This window comes from Dendrobates tinctorius, unplaced genomic scaffold (assembly GCF_039654945.1).
Source record: "Dendrobates tinctorius isolate UK_male_01 unplaced genomic scaffold, ASM3965494v1 ptg000124l, whole genome shotgun sequence".
In the NCBI taxonomy this organism is placed as follows: domain Eukaryota; kingdom Metazoa; phylum Chordata; class Amphibia; order Anura; family Dendrobatidae; genus Dendrobates; species Dendrobates tinctorius.
The window spans coordinates 6125001-6148453 of NW_027361792.1; the positions used below are offsets into that span (position 1 = coordinate 6125001).

The 23453-nt window shown below is 42.1% G+C and overlaps 1 protein-coding gene and 1 non-coding gene across 4 annotated transcripts in view; one reads left to right on the plus strand and one right to left on the minus strand.

Annotated features, from left to right (window-relative positions):
• Nucleotides 1–14794, plus strand: part of EHF (ETS homologous factor) — a 49382-nt gene extending 34588 nt beyond the window's left edge. For 2 of the 3 annotated variants that reach the window (XM_073541800.1, XM_073541801.1), the window contains exons 2-9: nt 949–1048; nt 2861–3097; nt 5677–5736; nt 6201–6260; nt 7161–7229; nt 8183–8248; nt 9911–10106; nt 12592–14794. In XM_073541800.1, the coding sequence (XP_073397901.1) occupies nt 952–1048; nt 2861–3097; nt 5677–5736; nt 6201–6260; nt 7161–7229; nt 8183–8248; nt 9911–10106; nt 12592–12691 (885 nt within the window). In that variant the 5' untranslated portion in view covers nt 949–951 and the 3' untranslated portion in view covers nt 12692–14794. The remainder of the gene's footprint in view (nt 1–948; nt 1049–2860; nt 3098–5676; nt 5737–6200; nt 6261–7160; nt 7230–8182; nt 8249–9910; nt 10107–12591) is intronic. The other variant, XM_073541802.1, reaches the window with a different exon arrangement.
• Nucleotides 9193–9347, minus strand: LOC141046972 (5.8S ribosomal RNA). Its single transcript, XR_012219705.1, has one exon. It is a non-coding gene; the product is annotated as a 5.8S ribosomal RNA (ribosomal RNA).
• Nucleotides 14795–23453: the final 8659 nt, after the last annotated feature.

Below are 23453 nucleotides of genomic sequence, written 5' to 3' on the forward strand. Positions count from 1 at the left end.
CAATTGGCCTTTGGACACCCTCAGGCACCCAGGCCTGGGTGCAACTGAACCTTCAGCACCAACTTTAACTATACTACTTTTACTTCATTAGATTAGTTTGAAATTAATGAACACTAGACTAAAAAAAAAAGTGGCAAATTTTGGTTTATAACTTTTTTGCACTAAAAATTGTGACTTTTTGAAATTTTGCATTTCTTAAAGACAAGTGGGACTTAGCGGGGGGGCAACCATGACCCGACTGATTTATTATAATTTTTGCCTATAATTGTTGGCAGACACCTCACAGCTGCCATAGTTTTGAGTTTTTGGTGCACAAACAACCCAAAGATGCGGCAAACTTCTAAAGAAGCATACGGTACTGAATTCCACCACTAATTGCAAGTGAAAGTGAATTCTCAATGAAAAGATCAGGCAGCTGCACACGCATGCCCACTATTTGATCACAGTGATCTCTAAACTGTGGCAACACTACAACTCTCAGCATGCCCTGCAGCAGGCGGCTGCCAGTAATGAGCGCTACGTGTCACTTTTTTCTATTGATCCCCCACACTAGCAGTTACCTTACAGGAATGTTATTGGTTATTTTCTACCCCACAAGTCAGAATTGCTGCTTATCTACAAGCTGAAAACTGATCCCTGGGGCACGTGACTTACTATCAGTGCTGTTTGTACAATACCAGCTTTAGGCGTATTGTGAACCATGAACTCTGCTAGTGAAAGTGAAAGGGTTTTACTCATTTACTAAAGTCTATAATTAGAAAGTATGAGATAAAAAATATATGTATGTATTTTTCTTTTTCTGAAACAGCGCCACTCTTGAACATAGGTTGTGTCTGGTATTGCAGTGGTGACTCCAAGCATGAAAAATATTCAAGGATGTACATTTAGGTGATTTTTAGAATATATTTCCATAATTATCTAATATTTCTTCTGCTACTTTATTCATAGATCATGATTTTACAAGGAAGCAATATCATGAATATTAATCCAAGTGCCAACTCACACTCCCTTCAGCCTTCCTGGACTGCTCCCTACCCCACATGTGATGGTAAGATAAGCTTGTTCATAGGCGCCAGAGCTGTTTAGGAACTAAGACTCCCCCCAGGCTTGTGGCTGCTTTTTTTTATTTAATTTTTTTTATGCCTGTTTTTGATTTGTACCAAATTTTTACTTTAATTTGCGCCTTTTTACATTACGGTATATTCTATGTGCTCACCCGTTTCTTCTTACGTTCGTCATTGTGGGGATTATTTGTGGTTTCCAAATGTTTTAGGTTGATTCATCAAAATTTTGGCGCAAATTTACTACTGCCGAGACTGATTTTATGTAATCTTGGAATTTTGGTGCAAATTTGGGCAACATTTTAGCAGCACCTTTAACTTTTTTTTTTTTTTTGCTCCAAAAAATAATAAATAAGGTAAAAGAGAAAAATAAAGCGCTTTTTGCTTTTGTTCGCCATTTTTTAAAGAATTTGCTGCATGGGACTGATTCTAATGGGACCCATCAGATATGATTCTATGGATGCCTCTGCCTGGGATATCATCACAATCAAAAACTTAAAATGATGCAAATTCACACTAAGATCCGTCAACAGCAGCCAGCCTGCTTATTGACAGTTTCCAAGCATTAAAAGATTTATATCTTACAGAAATGAATTGAGAGCATCTTACAAAGATTTTCCCTTTTATTAAAGACGTAGCTTGTAGTTAAATGAGTGACCATAACTTTATTATTTTTTTTAAATAAATAAAGTCAATAATACAAGAAACTTTGTAATTTATTTTATCAGAGAAATCTGCTTCTTTTTCTTCCTGGATTGATCATTTATTCTCAAAATTCTCACAGTTAAAATCTGTTTTCAAAGAATTTTTCCATTACTGAAATAAGAGATGGCAGTCGGTGTTCATAAAGTTCTATAGAGAATGGAAACTTTTCTTTCAGAAGAACTTGTAGCGAAATGTCTGTTTTGGCCTTCTCCCACCATAGAAATTTAAAAGCACCAACTGTCACCTCCATACTCAGTAATGGGGAACTCTGTTTTCAATCAATAGAGGTTTTACCAATGAATTCAGAATTAATGATCAGTCCAGGAGGAGAAAGAAGCAGATTTCTATGTAAGATATATTACAAAGTTGCTTATTTTCATGTGGACTACTGCGCTAAGAAATATAAATTAAAACCACGGTTACTCCGGTGCAGTCAGACGGCCATATAAATCGGAACAAGATCGGAACGCAGTGCAGGAACTGGCTGGCAGCTCTCCCAACTAAGCGAGACAGCTACATAAAAATACATGAAGCCGTCATGCTCGGGTCAGGAGAGCCGCCAGCCAGTCCATGCACTGGGTTCCAGTCTCATTCCGATTTATATGGCCGCCTGACTGCGCCCTTTTAAAGATCTATCGATCAATCCCAAAACCTGATGTTGTAAGATATAATTGAGCCATTAAATAAATCCTACCTTCCTGGAGAAATGAGGAATCAATTCACGTTAATGCTAGAGAAATGTAACATATGGTCACGCCGAGTCCTCCAGAGCAGCGGGTAATATAGAGGGTCCCCAGTGGGGGACCTATGAAGTCCATATGGCCCAATAGGGACATGCCCTTAAAGTGTTAACAATTCTCATCTATTACCGGGTAATTCTATTCTAATTAGAAATGGAAAAAAATTCTGATGAGTCAAACAGACAATGTCTATCCGGCAGGAAGCAATTAATAAACTTTTACTCCTTTCACAAACAATGTGAAATGTTTCTCATTTTTACAGTGCCAGCTGCTTCTATAGAATTTCCAACCTTTGCCAAGAGTGTGTGTACTTGTGCGGTGCCTGACGTGTCCTATGTTTTGTTTTTTCTGCAGGATTCTTCTCCGGTCAGTGGCACGACATACACCCTCAGTACTGGACTAAATTTCAGGTCTGGGAGTGGCTGCAACAGTTCGTGGAGACCAATCAGTTGGACGCCAGTTGCATCCCTTTCCAGGAGTTTGACATCACCGGGGAACGTTTGTGCAGTATGACGCTGCAGGACTTCACACAAGCTACAGGTGCCGTTGGACACATCTTGTACAGCAATGTGCAAAATCTCAAATGGCACGGTGAGACCTCATACAGGCTGCCCTGTACCCCGACGTGCGTTTCGCTTATACGTTCGTCCCCTGATGTCCAGTGTTTTGTTGCCCAGATTCAAGTAGCACAAACTCTCTTGGTCCAACGGTCTTAAAGTGTGGCCATATGGCACCTAATGGCACAGTTTGGACCCATTATTATGATCCAGAATGGTTTAGTCCTCCAAAACTTGAACCATTTTCTAATGACGCAGTCACTGGAGAGCAATATTTGCCCCCCACATAAGGTACTTAGCAATTAAGAGTATCAAGCAGGCCCCGGGGTACAGGAGATAGTACCTCAGTGCCTATTGTCGAGACCTAGAAATAAATCAACAAAAGAATTTTCTAATAATAAACAAAAAAAAAGCATATACATAAATAAATATAAATTGTATTAATTACAATTAACTATATACACCAAAATTAGAAAAAAAAAATTAAAAACACCCCATAAAATCTGGAAAAGAAAAAAAGGCAAAAACAGCGTGGTCAATGGTATGTCACATCATGGCAAAAAGTATAATTAATGACAAATATAATAATCAGAAAGGAAGGGGGGGTTACAGGGCATGCACATTAGGGAAAGGGGCCAAAAACATGATTCAATACATAGACCATGATCAACAGTATAAGAAACTTCATTCATACAATGTCTCCTCAAGGAAGCGCTGAACTAAATAGGATAATACGGTAAATAAATATGAATACACAATAAATAATCCCAAGGAGACCCCACTAATAAAGTTCAGTAATGCAATAGCACCAGTACCCACAACACACGTCATCTTCAGTGCACCAATTAATGGACCAGGCTGCCTAGTACCCCGACGCGCGTTTCGCTCATACCTTCGTCGGGGGGTACTGGGGCAGTGTCCTCAGCCATTATATATAATAGCTGCTCGCTCGTGGCTCACCTGTGTGTAATAGGCGCATGTGAGCCGACCATCGCTGCAACAATGGTGTGCCAGGCGTCCCGGAAACTCTAACATGAAAACATAAAGTTCTCTTTCCTCTATCTACAAATTTGGGATCACCTACTAATAAACAAGCTATACCTTCAAACATTAGAGAAAACTCTGATCCTGGGCAATTAAAAGCTTACATTTTGTGGGTAAGAGTTACTTTGGCATCTAGGAGGTTAAACAGATGTGTTTCTTGCCAGCTAAGGGCCTAACAATGCCCCAATTAAAAACAAAAATTTGAATATCATTTAGGTTTCATGGCAGGAGATATTGGGACACATGTTTGATTCTCCTATGGGGTTTCCATGCGCAGGACAGGCACATGGTCATATAACTCGGATGAGGATCGCAACGCAATGCTCAGACTGGCCATCAGCTCTCTCGAACCGATCATGACAGCTGCATAGAAATACACGAAGCGGTCAGTCTCAGGTCAGGAGAACCGCCGGCCAGTCCGAGCATTGCACTGTGCTCCCCAGAGTTATACGACCGTGTCACTGTGCCCTAATCCTCATACATTCCTCATCCATTTAATGTGACATGGTTAGACAGCAAAGCTTCCAGTTCCTGAAATTTTCTTGGATATTGCAATATTTTGGAACCTTTCATACGTATTTGATATTTTTATTTATTCATACGTCACCTTAAAACTAAAACAAATTTAAAAAAAAAAAACACCCTCTTTTCTTTTTTTTTACAGCGGTCCTATTTTGCAGATATACTCTATCATCACCACAATCGTAAAAAAAAAGGAAAAAAATTAAAGTTAATTTTTAAAGGTGTTAAAAATCATATCTCAAAATGAAAAGTTATTAAAAAAAAAAGTTATGTCTCTCCGAATGCAGTGATGCAAAAACTGAAAAATTATCGCGGACCTTAGTTCCTTAATAGGCTTGGTCCGTAGGGGGTTAATGTCTGGATATTTTGCATTTCCTTATTCTTCTCTCATATCTTGGCATTACGCCTACTCTGTTTTGTAAAACTTCCTCCTCTTTGCCATATGTGACATAACAAATACTCGTGTGCAAAATGACAGAAGGAGCAGAACACGTCCCAGAGTTCCCCCATGACAGGTGATTTATCTCAGTATATGGCTTTTAGGCCATCCATATATCAAGAAGGGGTTATCCAGCCCTTTGGAGAGAAAAACAGGGAATTTCTGGGTAAAAAAAAAGAACCAACTTTAAGTTCACTATTTGGAGTTATTAGAGTGGATCCCCCCCCCCCCCGTGTAGGACCCTCAGATATCAGCCAAAGCGGACTACAAATGGCAGACCCAGCCCATACCTTCCTTATACAGGAAGCATATTCAATTCTTTGAGAAGAATGTAATGCTTCATTTCACCAGTGGTGGCGCTGCAGGAGAATTGAGCACTCACTACCACGATCCTCTACAGATCACATATGATCACTGAAGGTTTCTGTTATTGTGGCAACATGTGATCCGCTTATTATAGTAATAAAAAAAAAGTAATTATTCACTGACAGCAAGCAGAGATCTTAAAAATACAGGAATAATGCACAAATTCTATTACATTGAATCCAATTAATACATGGATCTGTCATTGATGTAAATGTGACTGTGAACCCTTTCCTTTCCTATAGGTCAATATGGAAGCCAAGTTCTCCAGTCGCTCAATGTTGTTATTAAAACAGAGCAAACAGGTATAATTAATATTTATCGCAATAATGTAAATTTGCATTTCATTCTGAAGAAGTGAAGGCGGAAATATAAGTAATGATAACTGTTAAAAATTGTCCTTGAAAAGTCAATCATTAAAGGAGTGTCTCATCGAGACCAATCAATCGGCCGGCTGCTCACAGTGGATCTGGCCTCTGAAATCCCATGCGATCGTCTGCTGTGATCAGGGAAAGCGTCCACTAGGCGAGCATGTCACCTGCAGTGGCCACTAAGGGACAAATGTGGTATTACACCCCAGATGTATGTCCTTGCTATAACTAGAATTACAATGTAACCTGATCCCTCAGTTGATACATTACAAATAGTGACTAATGGGGTTTTTTGTACCCCGGATGTGAAAAAAAAAAATTATATATATATTTCCTTTTTAGAAAAAATGCTACAGTGATTGAATGACTATCAAGAAAGTAAATGCTTTCTATCCTAGATCCTGGTCCGATCACGCCCTGGAAAGAAGACACATTTTTATATGAAAGCAGCTACGATGGTAAGTTTGCATTTTCAGCCTTAAAGTAGACCTCCGAGATTGAGGATAGGCCATCAATATCAGATCGGTGGGAGTTAGACTCAGAACTCCCATTGATCAGCTGATTGAAGGGGTTGCAGTACCACGCACAGCCACTACCATGTGTACGGCACTGTGAAAGGCAGCGTGACACTCGGCAGATCTCAACAATCCTTTTGATTAGCTTATCAGTGGTTGTACCGGGAGTCAGATCCCCACCAATATGTTAATAATGGCCTCTTCTAAGGCCCCCCGAGACAGCTATGTCTCCTGACTTTTCCATACACAGGAATACTCACTCAGCCGAGCTCCTCTTTCTCCACAAGAGCGCCACTGCCAGACTCCGGTTGGCGGCTTTTCTAGCTGATAACAAAATGATTGACAGTCCAAAATTGGACACACCAGATGCTCATCTCCACCAAACAGGATGAAATGATAAACTAACATGGCAAAAAAATAATCTGCTATTGTTTTACAACTGTTATGGAACCCACTGTCTCCATGGCAACAGACTACAAACAAACACTGTGTAGTCTGATCCCGCAGTCAGAATCCCTCCTATCGGTAGCCTACAGAGTATTCTCATACATTTAGTAGGTTGCCAAGAAGACGAGCAGAGGTGGATGGGAACTTGACTGCAGGATCTGACTACGCAGTTTTTGTTTGTAGTCTGTAACCATGGAAACGCATTAATCTCCATAGAAGCTGTAGACACAAAACAATTAGATTTTTTTTAACACTTTTGCACCGTTAGTTCAATTTTCATCTGAACAACTTATTAAAAAGCGTTGCGCCGATTTACCTTCACATACAATAATTTGCATTGTTATCTATTATCTGTGCCATTGTGAAGCCATGATTGTTCTTGATTGTGTCTTTTAGACTTATATGATGTTAAAGCCTTCAGCCGGAGTCAGCTATCCACAGCTGCAGCCAATCACTACAATGCAGGTACCTTGTCAGTCACATCATTACATTATTATATCTATGATTAGGAGTCAGCTAGACTCGAAACGCGTCAGTTATACTGTAGTGAAACCACAATAAAGTGGTTTTTTTTGGCTTTTAATTCACTTTGCTGGATTAAAAAAACCCTTTTCACAGCTTTATTGGTTCAGGGTCCAGCTGAGAGTGATTACGACTTTTTTTTTACATTTTTTACATTGGAGCTCATGGGCCCCTAGCCAATTATTCTGCTCTGAAACTTTAATAAATGCCCAACTGGCCAAGGGGTAGTTTGCCCCATTTGTCAATGATGGGTCTTTGAGTATAGGCAGTGTACCTAAAGGGGTGCTCACACAAGACTAGAATGGGAAATATATGGTAGCCCTTAAAGGGGTTGTCTGTTATTAAAAAAAACATGGGCCCAAAGCAGTGCTAAAATAAAATAAGAAAGGAATAAGAAAACATAGTCGCCTACCCGTACAGCTTCTGGCGTCCTCAGGCTCTTTCTTCCAGCTCAGACAGAATGTGACCACTGCAGCTAATCAGTGGCTGCTGATTGGCTGCAGTGATCACCTGACATTTCCCGCCAGAAGAGTAAGCCAGGAGAGCACCGGCAGCTATACGCACGATTGGTGGAGGTCTGATATGGGAGTGTATTTTTTTTAATTTTAGAACTGTTTTGAGCTCATTTATAAACTTTTGTAAGTAGCAGACATTCCCTTTAAGGGACATCAAATATCTCCAGTCATAGTCTTATTATTTTGAAAGTAGTAGTTGACACCCAAAATAATACCGCCCCACCGAGGAGCATGAGAACAGCACAGGGTTGGTGCACTGTATTGCCACACGCATGAAATGACCCTTTGTCTTGCTATATGAAAGTTTCAACAGTCGGTATTACACCATTTCTGGCACGGACCGACCCCATAGCACAACAATAGTGTTTTTTGTTTGTGCAGCCTATGCAGAATCTGACGTGAAGAAATCTCAGGAGCATCCTCAGAGAGCCAGCGTGAAGAAACACAGTAAGTATTGTTAATCTGCCAGTCGTTAGGTTATCAGGAGTCACGAGGGGCAGGAAAAACCAAAACCACCTCCTGCTGCTCCGAACCCTGCACCGAACTCAAGAGATCGCACAAAAAAATTTTTCTAGATTTTTTTTTTCCATTTCCAGTAACGTAGAGAGATAACTCAAGAGTCTTCTGTAAACAGGTGACTTCCAACGAATTTTAACAGGTTGGACCACATTAGCGGTCACATAGCACACATTGTATAAAGCCACAGCTATACTTAGGAAAGATACACATTAGATTTCCCAGGAATTTCTTCGTTGAGCTCTGACTCATTGAGTGTACACTTTTTTTTTTTTTTCTAAATTAAGTTATGAGAATTGTAAGCGGATAGAAAAAAAACAAACAGCACCCCTCCTGTCCATGTCTGGTATTACACCTCACTCGAGATTTAAACCCATAGAGTGGACAGGAGTGGTGCTATTCCTAGTAAAAGGAAAAGTGCAAACCCATGATCTACTATTATAAAACTGATTCCCAGGTGCAGGTGTACGAAGCGGGTTTCATATGTGTTATACAGCCGGCACCCGACTCTAGCAGCATCAGCGACCAGAGCCAGCTCCGATCGCTGCTGTTTAAGCCCTTAAACGCTGCTGTCAATCTCTGACAGTTGCAGAATTTAGGGTTCACCATGTCGGTGACCGGTTCATAACCTCCGCGACTTGATCACGGGGTGCCGATGGGTTCCCTTCTGAAGGTGCCCGTTGCTTCCATCTAGGCTACACAGGGCAGAAAAATAAAAATATTACTGCTCTTGAAATAGGGGAACAATGAACACGTGAACAAAGACGGAAAATCGCCCGGTCATCGGGGACACTGCTGTTCTAACAAACTCTGAACGGCTGCAGGTTGGAAGTGGGATCAGTAGCCGTCACCTTCTCAGACACATTTTTAAAGGGCGACCCTCAGACAGGCGTAGCCCCGGGAGCAACCCGGGGCCGCAAGGTGCGTTCGAAGTGTCGATGATCAATGTGTCCTGCAATTCACACTTAATTCTCGCAGCTAGCTGCGTTCTTCATCGACGCGCGAGCCGAGTGATCCACCGTTAAGAGTCGCGCAACTCTTAACGGTGGATCACATTTTTAAAGGGGTTGTCCTCAAATATTGACTCGGAATGGTGCTTGCGCCATAAGTTATTTGGCTAAGGGGCAAGGCTTTATTAATAGAAGGGGCCCACGGCGCCAGGAAATTTTGTTCCTTTTGGCTCTGGAACTGGTTAGGTTGGGATTGCGGAGCAGCAGTGATATGTCTTGTAGAGAACTCCTGGATATGGATATTTCCTCTTCACTCCATATTCCAAATTTAATCTTACGGGCTCCGTCTATGAACAACTTTATGGCACGATGCTCTGGTGGTGCCGATCCTCTGGTAGCCGCTCCAGTTTCCGGTCTCTGCTGTGCTCAATACCGGACAATATTTCTTGGTTCAGCACATGACCAAAGCTGTGTATGAAGGGGGCTGGCTGACTTTTCAGTGGTTAAGCCAGCTCCCTTCTCTGCAACCTAAAGATAGAAGGGGGCTGGATTAGAATATAAAATATAATGGAATGAATGACTCCAGGAAAAGTAGCGGCAGGAGCATAGTTTGTCGTAATTGTCCGTGGTTTCTTCTCTTCAGACCCACGCGGGACCCATCTGTGGGAGTTTATTCGAGATATCCTGCTCACACCTGAAAAGAACCCAGGCTTAATAAGATGGGAAGATCGCTCGGAGGGGGTGTTCCGATTCCTCAAGTCCGAGGCAGTGGCACAGCTATGGGGAAAAAAGAAGAACAACAGCAGCATGACCTACGAGAAGCTGAGCCGCGCTATGAGGTAGAAGGGTCTTTATTCCTTTATCAGGTGCAAACTTTCTAACGCTCCTCACTTACCATTTACAGTACTGCTTCTTATGTAGTAAAGAGACCTTAGGGCCCCCTCTGACACCAGGGGCCACATGCAACTGCTACCTTGGCACCACCTAAATCTAAACTTCTACCCTTATGGTTTACTATAGAGTGCTAAAAGAATACAGTGCTAAATAACACTGCCTGCATAACACTGGCCAATCAATAAACTAGCTGCTCCTCTAGGGCCGGCCCTAGGTTAATATATGCAAAAAAAGGCAAACTGAAAAGAATGAAAATCTCTTAGCGTATGGTCTGTAGGTGTCCCCCTTACCTGCCAGAAGCTGTGGTTACACTATGGTGTCTACAATGTAACAACCGGGGATCATTATTTCTTTGTTTATGTGTCATTCTCCACCACTTTTCTTAATATCCTTTCCAATTGGCAGATATGTCACATGACAATTGAGTGCTCAGTCCCATCCATGCTGGAAAAGACACTTAAACAAAAAAAAATCATTTTTGAAAACCCGATAAATCTTGGACGTTCCAAAACAATATGGGATTAGTGATGTCACACAGAGCCTAGTGATGCCCCTAAAGTAAGTCCTTCATCAAATAGATGGCTACCAGTGGAGGTCTTCCTTAAAGGGGTTTTCCGGTGGAAAAAAAAATGTATCACCTATCCCGGGATTCAGGGTCACCACAGATATTTAAGTTGTCACCAGACAACCCCTTTAAGATCACATTATCTACATTCCATCTGTCCTAAATTTGCTGGAACTCCTGGGACAAAAGGGGTGTGGTTTATGTAAAGTAGGCGTTCCTGGTGGATTGGAAGCACTACCAGGAGTGGTTGGTTTTTCCTGGTGGGCGTGGTTTGGAGGCGGGGCTTAAACAACCCCAGAAATGTTGGCAACTATGTCCATTTAGCAAAGTAATGGAGATTCACACTGCTACTGTGACTTTAAGGCACAGATCATATGACCACCTTGTCTATAAAAAAAAGAAGAAAGTTAGGTAGATATTTAAAGGGCCGGAAACACATGATTTAGTTGGAAAAAAAAATAATTTTCCCAATGACAACACTTATCTATTTTTTTTATCCTTGATTAGTTTTGTCATAGGGACATTTCATGGATTGAATTAATACTAATTACCATTGACATCAATTCTCCCTCTGGTTTGAATAGTCGTGGTTATGTTTGTGAACATGGACACGGACGGTGATCTGGAGACAGGAAGTGTTGTCATGAGAAGCGGGTGGATATTTTTCATATTCTGAGTCACAGACGACTATTACATAGGAAGGATGAACGATCCTTCCAATGATCTCCTCTTGGCATCGTAGTAGGTGACTGTATCTGATCCGATGACACACGCAGATGCAGTAGCCTTTGTTGCAACATTTATTTCATTTTATTCCAACTTCCACCTCTACAATGTCGTTCACCTGCATAGTTTTAAAATTGAGTCAGGAGGAATTTGATGTGCGGTAATGAAGTCTACTCCAATAATATCAAATAATGCCAACATAAAGTAACCAATAATGCCACCACAAAATGCTCAAATAATAGCAACATACAGTGACCAAATAATATTACCATATAGTGCTTAAATAACCACAAAATACACTGACCAAATAACACCAGCATATGGTGATGAAATCATATCAACATTCAAAGACCAAACAATATCCCAATATAGTGCTCTAATAATACCTACATGCAGTGCTCAAATAACAAAGCCATAAAGTGACCAATTATACAGTCATAGACTGCTCAAATAATTGCATACAGAGAGTAAATAATAATACCATGCAGTGCTTAAATAATACCTATATATATTGCTTGAATAAAACTTGCATACAGAGACCAAATACTATCACCATGCGGTGCTCAAAGAATACCTAAATACAATGCTGAATTAACACCGTCATAAAGTGACCAATAATATAACCATAGGCTGCTCAAGTAACACAGAGACTAAATAATATCACCATGCAGTGCTTAAATAATACCTACATATATTGCTTGAATAAAACTTGCATACAGAGACCAAATAATCTCACCATACAATGCTGAAATAATACCGACGTACAGTGCTCAAATAATGCCAACCTAGAGTGACCAAATAATACCAACATACAGTGTTCAAATAATACCAATATATTGTGCCGAAATAATACCAGCATACAGTGAAGAATAAATAATACCACCATACAAGTAACAGCACTATTATAGTAACGTAAAAACAGCGCTTTACAGTGCATAAATAATACCGCTATATAACTAATACAAAAATTCTAGGTGGTGAGAAGCCACAAATGCTTGGCCATCCACAGAGGTCATAGTGTGAACACAGGTAGCGCAGCCGGCGTAACAAAGTGTAGAATCCCCGCTTTAAGACACGGCGAGTTTTTGTGGTGTGCGATATTAGGGATAAACTAATAATTGTTGGCGTTTTCCCACCAGATACTACTACAAGCGAGAGATCTTGGAGCGTGTGGACGGGAGGCGTCTGGTTTATAAGTTTGGGAAGAATGCTCGGGGATGGAAGGAGAACGACAGCTGAAGCCCACCGAAGCCCACCACTGACTGCAAACACTGACTAATTTATTTATATGGGGGCAGCAGAAGGACGGAGGACGGACTCGGTGCCCCATGATGCCCGGCCTTGAACAGTTCTCTGCGACTTGCAGCTTTTCTGGGATTCGGCTGCATTGTGTTCTGAGATCTCAGGGGATTTATAGGGTTAATTGGATGTAATAATGTGAGATCGGGGGACGCCGGCTTACGCTCTTGGTTTTGTATATACTTTGTGTAAAGTTCTTTTTTTTTTTTTTAACGGGGGGCACATTTTGCAATGTAATTAAAGGCAGCTGTATCTTAAAGGGGTATTAAAAAAAAAAGTAACGATTGTATACTGATCTAGGGCAGTTTTCGTTTTTGCAGCCGGAATCCTTGGCCCCAGCTTCCTTGCGATCACCATATCCCTCCCAACACGTTATGACGTCGACGTCTTAGGTCGTACTAAATGCAAGGATCATCCACGACGCCAGATTCAGAAATGAAGACATGACACCGCAAATCTTTAGACTTTTCGTCACTCTCTCTTACTTTTTTCCCCAAAATATATGAAAGTAACATGGACCAAAAATGTTGCTGCGCCCTTATACTTCTGCTTCAGTGCACATGATTATCTGACTGTGAATCGTCTTATTTTACCTGTTACCGGCAGGAGGTGGAAGCTGCTACTTTAGGTCTAATATCAGTGGGGAGAATTTGGTGGTTTTCTTCCTCCACTATCGGTGGCCGATAGAAACGGGAGAATATAATAGAGTTTATTTCTACATTATTTATCCTCTCCGGCATACAGTCCTATTAATCAAAGCATATCCCTCTCGTAAGGGTTACGGCTGAGAGGTATATTCAGTCTTTGCTGCTGGGGCGCAGATTGGGCTACATGGGTGACTAATGGTAGCATAAGCTAAAATCTACAGTGATCGATCCCCTTTCTCTGGAGCGTTTGTGGTGGTGGGACTTATAGCATTGCTGATAGCAGTACCCCTTTAAATGAAGAGTAGTTAAAGGGGTAACCCGAAAAATTGGAAAATATGGCTGCTTTATCCTAAAAAAAACAAAACAGCTCCACACCTTGTCTACAGGTTGTTACAGAGCTGAACTGCAATACAAGATGGGGCTCACAGACAGAGGTGGCGCTGCGTCTGGAAGAAAGCAGACACGTGTCGCTATTCTACAGTTCCTTAAATTGTTGATAGAACATAGTGGGCACTAGAAATTAGCGAATCTTTTGTGGAATTTTCTCAGGAACTTTCGCTGTGAAACCAAAGTACTCCAAAAGCTTTCAAATGTCCTGGAAATCTTCTTTAATGTTGTGCTGTCACACACTATATGTACAGTTTCTTCAGTGTTTTATGGTTCTTATCCCTATCTCCACGGCAGAGCTGTGACTTCCTCTCACTATCCAGATTCATCACAATATGGCCGCTGCATTCCCTACCTCGGCTTTTATACAGGCTGTGATAGTCACTCCTGGTGGGCTGTGCTATACCATGTCTTGTGATAGCTGGAAGACATTATGAGGGAACCTGCCCCCATGTCATGTCACCCTTCTCTTGTTGATTTGCACAAAGCGAATCACTAATTGATCTAAATAGCCGGGTGCAGCAAATACCTAAAAATTCAACACAATTTTTTTTATTTGCACCAAATCGATTTGCTCATCTATAGCAGGGACACCATAGCAAAGATAAAAATGAGGCAGCTTTCAGCTTCTTCCTGACATGATCACAGCCTTATCTGTCTTGGATAGAAGGTCCTGATGTTCCCATCATATTTTTTAGAAATTTGGTAGTTTCCAATTCTTGTTTTCAAACATTGAGGAGCGTCCTCTGCCCAATTCACTGGGGACAAGACCAACCTGGAAGCGCCTCCTCTCTCCAAGAACTTCTTCTATAAGTCCAGTCTTTCGGTAGTAGAAGTAGACTACTAAGGGATGACTCCATTAGACACCTAACAGAACAGGAGGTGCGCTCGGCACTCTCTCAATCAAAAAGTTGAATTTCAATTTTTTTTTTCTGATGTAGCTCATGATTATGGAGAAATGTCTAGTTTGTACTGTATTGTTTATTAATAAAATGAACTTTTAGATTAATCTGTGTATTACTTGTCTATATGGAATTGTATATGTCTATGATAGGTGTACAACATTTACATTGTATTTATCATCCCAGAATCTCTTAAAGGGGTGATCTGAAGTCCAAAGTAATTTTCATTCTCAATCGCAATCTATTTAGTGCCATAATCTAAACAATCTTCTAATATACTTGAATTAAAAATTTTCTATCCTTCTCTCACTACACTATCTGCGTTTCTTCTTTTTTATTTCTCCTGCCTTTTCTGATCTCGCTTCGTTTGAGAACCCCCATTGCACTCAAACGAAGTGTCATCAGTGACGCTCATTTCAGGGTTCTGGGCTAGTCTCTGCACGATGTGCACAGTGACAGTGCGCTCTCTCGCCGGATCACATCAGTGGTAATGAGACGGCAACAGAGCATATTGTCAGAATACCTAGCATGCAGAGACCAGTGCCGCCTCCACAAATGACGTCACTGGACTCTGCACGCTGGGTATTCTGACAATGGGCTTTGTTGCTGGATCATTACTGTTGATCTAAGCTGCCAACAGAGAGTGCACTGTCACATCGCATAGTGACTAGCCCAGCCCCTAAAATGAGCATCACTGATGACTCTTCAATTCAGAGAGGGTGTGTGGCAGCGACCGGAGGCTATGCCCACTGATGACGCTTCAATTGAGCATCCTAGCATGCGCGTCATAAAAAAAGGAAGTAGTAAAAGGAGTAAGAAAAGTAGTTAGATATTGTAGTTAGGGAAGGATAGGGAATTTTAAATTCAAGTGCATTAGAAAATAGTTTATAATATGGCACTGATTAGATTGGGATTTAGGATGAACATTACTTTGCACTTTGGACCATCCCTTTAAAAAGTTTTCTCACTAGACAAATTGTCTGATCTCCCATTTTGGGAGCAGTTTCCCTAACTCCCAGTTGAGAGAGTTACATTTCCGCCTCCCCTCCCAACTATCTTGTCCTTCCAAACGTTTAGTTGTGAGCTCTCCTGATTCCTTCGCCCAATGTATCAGTGGCAAGAGCAGCAGTTTGATCTCCAGAGCTGATCTTCCAATAATAACTTGGGAACATTGTGGCGTTACAGAGCCTTTTTGGTTATTCAGTCACTCTCCTTTATAGAATTATATCTCATCACCACTTCCTCTTGTCCTGCATTTTCCATTTCTACAGGTCGAGTATATAATACTACTATATATCACTCCTAGGGCCACAAAGAGGGATGGACAGAGAAGGCAAAAAACTGGGGCACGACTGCACCCAAACATTGCTCTGCTGAATCCCTTTGTAGAGCCAATTGGACATTTAAGTCCAATAATCTGCTAATTCTGTAGGTGTTGGGATCCAGAGAATTGAAAAAAGCACTTATTGAGAGAATATCACCCATCTGCGTGGTAAAGGGTCCCCCAGGGTGGGGAATGCCCATAAGATTCCTGTGTTTGGGCACCAAGAAAACTTCAGTCCTTCATTCCTCCCATATTCAACTCCTTGCTTCTTCACTGGGGTTCATGAGGATTGGGAAGAAGAGAAGTGACAACTATCTAGAACAAGTTCCTTGCTTAGGAAATCGGTTGTCGGCACCTTCTTATAAGACCCTTTTGCCGTCTTGAAGGACGGTGTCTATACCCATATACGCCGGAGTAATAAGAAGGAAGGACGGTAGAGAACTCGTCGCACGCTTTGTGCGGTCATCTCATGAAGGTTCGGTGACACTTCTGGATTCCGCCACCTTTTGACTCTTTGACACCCACCCGTCATCATTGATTACTATGCAATTTAGTGAGGTGTCATTTTGAGAACAAAAATAAAAAATTCTCAGGCATGTCATAAGGAAGTCGTTTCCATATTGCCTCATCTGGGTAGAGCTGAAAATCAGTCACTTGACAAGTATTGTGACACACGTGAGCCATAAAAAAAGCGGTGAGGACACGTGAAGTGTAGCAACACCACAAATACGCCTGGAATACATTACTCATCCATGGCAAACATTCATCCGCCTCTCACGGCGGGGTATTAAATCCACCATGGCCCGTCACTTGCTAATCAATATCAGGTCACAAGATAAAGTCAGGATCTGGAGAAGAAGTCAGGAAGTACATTGAAGTCTTCTGCTTCTTTTCCATTGTTTTTGATTGTTCTAAGAGTTGATCTTGAGATTGATTCATGCATTCGTGTTTTGGGGTCCGGAGCATGGAGCGGCCCTTGGGGCTCCTGACCCAAGCTGTCGCGTTCGGGCAAAGAATATCACAGCCGGACTGTGCATCGTGGTCCGAAAAACTACATAAGCATGAACACTTGGCTGAGTTATTACGGTACTTTATGGTGGAGACGGGATACATAGAATTCGGCCAAACAAGCATTTGCCCCATACAGGGCGGAAATCGAGTGACTTTAAAACACATGTCCGCCGCTGAAACCATTGCTTTGCTCTAAAGTATAAAAATGTAACAATTCTGCACATTGCGGTGATCAAAAATGTCTCTGTTTTTGCCTTACAGATATATAATAATAATCTTTATTTTTTATATAGAGCTAACACTGTCCCCACTGGGGCTCACAATCTACATTCCCTATCAGTATGTCTTTGGAGTGTGGGAGGAAACTGGAGAACCCGGAGGAAACCCACACAAACACGGGGAGAACATACAAACTCCTTGCAGATGATGTCCTTGGTGGGATTTAAACCCAGGACCCCAGTTCAGCAAGGCTACAGTACTAACCACTGAGCCACCTTGCTGCCATATACATATTATATATTTTCCGTGATAACATATATTTATATATTTCACTTTGTGTAAAAACTATAAAATCTGTATTCAGAGTAGACAGATTTTCCCACTGCTGAGATAGATGACACTTAGTGCTCATAACGTTCTATGGAGAACGCCAGCTGTCATTTCAGGAGAATTTCTATGTCCGCCGTCTAGCTTCTCCCTCTGCATACAATCTTGCGAGCACCAAATAGCATCTCCTATCTCAGTAATGGGAAAATCTGTATTCACTGGAGACTGAAGATTTTACCCGAGCTGAGAACTTTGAGAACGAGAGATCAGTCCAGGAGGAGAAAGAAAGATTTCACTAAGCCCACGTTCACACTATCGGAATGTGATCAGTATTTGTAATCCCAAACCAGCAGTGGAACAATCAGAGGAAAAGTATAATAGAAACCCGTCACCACTTCTGCGTTTATCACCCGCCATCAGACCCGGCCCTTGTTGTTGTGCTTGTATCGGCGGTCTTCGGTCGGAGGGCGTCCTGTGCGGCCATTTCTCGGAGCACAGGTTCCCCTCATATCGTGTTTATTGGCACAGTATATACTCATATCACACGGTGCCTAATTATAAGCACTATACAGTACGATACCTACACAACAGTGCCACATGTTGGACAAATAATACTGCCATACAGTTCCCTGAATATCAGTTATGCACAACACTGACACCACCATAAACTGTAAAATAATATACCGTACTACATATTGCCTTATTGTAGGGCCACTCAATGCGTGATAATAAAAATGGGTTAATAAGAAAACAAAATACCACCATATAGTGTCCATATATCACTAACATACAGTGCCCAAATAACATTACATAAAATAACCTAAAAACAATGCTATTAAAAAGCTGTCACTTTCCGTAAATATATTTCCTTTACCTGGTGTAAACGCCGCTGTTCTCCTGAATCCGGCGATGTTTTTCTTTTGTTTCTATGCCTCCCCGTTCCTGAGATATGACCCCGATTTTTCTGTATGAAAATCTAGCCTTCTTGGCCATGTGGGTGTGGTTCTCAACTCTTCTGTGTGGGCAGATTTTTTGAAGACCGTGCCTACTTGGCTAACAAGACTAGATTTATATACAGGGAAGAAAAGGCTGTATCTCAGGAGCGGAGAGGCTCAGGAACAAAAGAAAAACATCGCCGGATTCTGGAGAACAGCGGCGTTTCTACTCTGGATACTGATTGTAAAAATGTCCACTGAGAATAAAAGAAAAAAACTTAAAGCGGGGATTATTTTTTTTACCTTACTTAAATGCTTATATTTTTGGATAAAACAAATTTTTTGCAATTGGATTCCATTTAAATTTTGGCACTGTTTGTCTTCTATAGCCTCGGTGTTGCGCTGGTTGAAGAATTAGTTAACTGAGAATCTGTCAGTGAACTTGTTCTGAAGAGCCAATGGGTGAGTTTTTCCAACACCTTAAAGGGCAATCTGGGTACAATAATGCCCTCTAGGTTCCATCTGCTGTGTAAACCCCCAAAGATTTTCCCTTTAAGGCTTCTCACAATTGCATATATGCCCAGAGAGTGTAACTAACGGGTAAAGTCCAGTCAATGATTTTCATGCAATTTACTCCGTTTATTACTCTGATCAAATAATTATCTGGATACAAAGATCCGGGCCGACTCTGATCTCAGGCTCCGTATCGCAGGGAAGAAACCGCCGGAAGATGGAAATATCACAGAGAGATAATATTTGTATCAGGTTTCAAGGCTACGACGGATGAGATTCCACGGAGGTGCGCAAAACCCATCATAAACAGCCCGGATACGTGGTTATTCCTTACCCCATAACACATCACTGTCCCTTTTCTGACCTGACCTGCTGGTGGCGCTATTAGCAAAAGTCAACCCTCCCACCCCCAAAACCCTAAGATACATTGCTTGCCCCCCAGGAAGGATGAAAATGATGATATGGCTGTACTGTAGGGTTAGGGTAAATGCTTCTTTATTTGCATTGGTTCCCATGATACATCATGTCGAGCCACCATCACCCGAAAAAAAGAAAAAAACGTGGGGGTGGTTATTCTAAGAATATATTGTAACGAAAATTAGTGTTATTATTTTATATGTTTCAGTATCAGTTTTCACTCTGGTTGCTAATATTACACAGTAACAATAGGTTGAAGTTTTTGATTTTCCTGCAGCTCAACTGTCAGCTTTACTGTATAGACCAAGACATGAAGAGCAGAGTCATCTCGTCTGCATTAAAGTGGGGGGAGTAAATGACAGCTCTGCTGGTGGTATAGAGAAGTCAGGATAGTAATACAACACGCAGAATGCTCTGTATACAGCTCCCATGTCACTCCCTGGTGGACTGAAATAATTATATTTTTTTATCAATCGACTACTTTTCAATGCAGCTGCGGTAAAGTGCACAATCCCTACCGAGACCCTTTTTTTCGGACAAATTCAGGATATCTGCATCACTTTTTTTTTTTTAACAGGCTCACATCTAACTAGCACCCGTCAGCAGGTCACAACGGGGGGGACATTGTCAGTATTTGCTCTTATTTTATTCCCTCTACTCTCGTGTATTCCGTTTTTTTGTTTTTATAAAATCAGATACACGGTTCCAGAGATATGAGACTTTTTATTTAGTGCTAGTTTTTATGTGTGTTTGTTTTATTTTTTTACTACCAAGGAGGCGTGGCACACAGGCTAATACTCCAGTGCGGTCTAAAGACACGCCCACGAGGATCCTGTGAGCACCGCCCTCTCGAAAAAAAAATCATCGATTAGCAAACAATAAAAAGGTTCCGTATCTCTGGAACCGTTTGAAAGATTAAAACAAACAAAAAAGGGGAAAACTCAGGGGAACGGGAGGAATAACATAAGAGTAAAATCTTGGAACTTTTGGTCTTGTGACCGATCGTCTTTAAGTATCTGCAGAGGCCAAATTACATTGGAGATATGGAATCTGACGCAGACTTTGCTGATTCGGTCGGATTCATGTATCTGGATTTTGCGGTCTGCTGCACGGAGCCACCGGTGGGAAAATCACATCTGAAAAACATGGCTGTGTGACTCCATCCCGACAGCCACTGGCTGCTACTGTACTGTAACATATGGCGGCCCATATGTCCTTGATGTGTGGAGTTCCCCTTTAAGGGCAGACTAATAAATAATTCTATCCTTATTTTGTCAAACTTTTTAATCTGAATAATCCAGATTGTGTTTCTTTGACGCAGACAAGCCCCAGGATATAGCGCGCCGTCTGCTCCGATTTCTTTAAAAATGTGTTGACTTTGTGAAACGCCAACCGGAGACTCAAGACTGACAAACACAGAGGGAACGGAGCAAATATTTAATAAGAAATTCATGTTGTCATCTCTTTCCAAAAAAAGAAGAAGGTGTCTGAGGGCGCAGGTGGCGTCTGCAATAGGGCTTGTTCACACTGCCGCTGTGTCGGATAGCCCAGTGTTATACTATGGGGCAGATCAGCGATTATTTTCTCATGCCGATTCGGCAGCGTGCTCCAAGTGCATCCAAGAATCAGATACAAGTCTATGGGTGCGTGCAGCACAGCTGACCAACAGTGGATACTGGGTCGCTGATGTCTGCACGGCACCCCCACCCATCCAGGTACTATTTGATTCAGGCTTCATGCCCGGCGCCTGTGCATGACCAGGCACATTTAAAGTGACTATGGTGTCACTTTGTTACTGATAAAGGCCAGAACGCCTATTTTTCTGGCTGCATTAAAAAAAATCCAAAAAATATTCTAGAAGTTGAGTGCCAAGTTTTTTTTATTATTCATGTATGGTTTGGGGCCCTACTCGAGCACCTTCTGAAGTTGTGCATACGGTGTTTTTCCTTTATGAGTGCGTGTGAGACATCAGACTGCACTCGGATGTCATCCGAGTGCAGACCGATTACCGCATGCGCTGGCAATGGGGAGGAGATAGAGAAATTACTTTCTCCATCTCCTGTGCTGCGACTTTCCCATGTAAGCCATGGCAGGAGTAAAGAGAATGCAGCTCTGGAGAAAGTGTGTCCATTCTGTGCTGAGATAAAGCACTATAGTGAGGTAGGTGCGCTGATGATTAGAAGCGTCCTGCCGAGATGTCATATCCGGTGCTAGAACCAGAAGTGACGTGAAGTCTGTGGTAGAAAGAGCCGTATAGCCAGACAGAGCATGCGCATAACAAGTGGCTCAGGGATAAGAAGCATGGTTGGCAATGGATGGCAAAAGGGAGAAGAAAGCGATAGTGGATAATATGGATTAGGGCCAAAGTATCGAAACACCAGATGAGAAACTGAGAATAAAGGATAGAAGAAAGTTGAAAAAGGGGGGAGATAAGAGGTAGGAGAGGAAATCAGAAGAGAACATGAAGGAATAAACTACTCTCGTTTTGGTGGAATTTACGTAAACCCCAAAAACTTTTTGGGCTCAGAACTAGAGTTGAGTGAAACGGGTCGAAAAATTTCAAAAGTCGCCGACTTTTGGCAAAGTCGGGTTTCATGAAACAAAACCCGACCCTAGGATGAGGTCAGCCACGAGGTCGGCGACTTACGCGCCAAAGTCACGTTTCAAAAGTTTGTTTTGCGCTCTTTTTCAGCCAATCAGGATCCACGGACACTGTGGGCAACGTGATGACATAGGCAGGGGTCACCACCATCTTTCAGAAGGGCATGCAAGTGATTGGCTTGCTTTGGTGGGCGTCACAGGGGGTATAAAAGTGCGTGCACGCCGACCGCCATCTTACTTCTGCCGATCTCAGTATAGGGAGAGGTTGCTGCTGATTCTGTAGGGAGAGCGTTAGGCAGGGAAGAAGACAAAAAAACTGCTTCTGCTGCTAGCGATTTGGCCTGCACAACACACCAGTCACTGTGTGTGCAGTGCAAGGGGAGGCTATATAGTGGTGTATCAGTGGTGTTGGTTGTTGGGCTGCCTTCTAAGGCTTCCTGACATTCCTGCATTGCTGTTTACCCACTGCTCCGCAAACTGCTTTTTTAAAAGCAATCCCAATTTTTTTTTTTTGTCCTGCTGAGAAGAAAAAAAAACTGCTTCTGCTGCTAGCAATTTGGCCTGCACAACACACCAGTTCACTGTGTGTGCAGTGCAAGGGGAGGCTATATTGTGGTGTATCAGTGGTGTTGGTTGTTGGGCTGCCTTTTAAGGCTTCCTGACAGGCTGGCATTGCTGTTTACCCACTGCTCTGCAAACTGCTTTTTTAAAAGCAATCCAATCTCCCTTATCCTCTAGTCACTTTTGTCACAGCTGTGCCATCGAGCCTGTGACATAGCGCTCAGATATCAGTGGGCCTCACACAATCCAAAAGTGTCCAGTGTCCAAAAGTGTGTGCAGAGATTCAAAATCTCCCTTATCCTCTAGTCACTTTGGTCAAAGCTGTGCCATCGAGCCTGTCACATAGCGCTCAGATATTCATTGGGCCTCACACAATCCAAAAGTGTCCAGTGTCCAAAAGTGTGTGCAGAGATTCAAAATCTCCCTTATCCTCTAGTCACTTTGGTCACAGCTGTGCCATCGAGCCTGTCACATAGCGCTCAGATATTCATTGGGCCTCACACAATCCAAAAGTGTCCAGTGTCCAAAAGTGTGTGCAGAGATTCAAAATCTCCCTTATCCTCTAGTCACTTTGGTCACAGCTGTGCCATCGAGCCTGTCACATAGCGCTCAGATATTCATTGGGCCTCACACAATCCAAAAGTGTCCAGTGTCCAAAAGTGTGTGCAGAGATTCAAAATCTCCCTTATCCTCTAGTCACTTTGGTCACAGCTGTGCCATCGAGCCTGTCACATAGCGCTCAGATATTCATTGGGCCTCACACAATCCAAAAGTGTCCAGTGTCCACAAGTGTCTGCAGAAATTCAAAATCTCCCTTATCCTCTAGTCACTTTGGTCACAGCTGTGCCATCGAGCCTG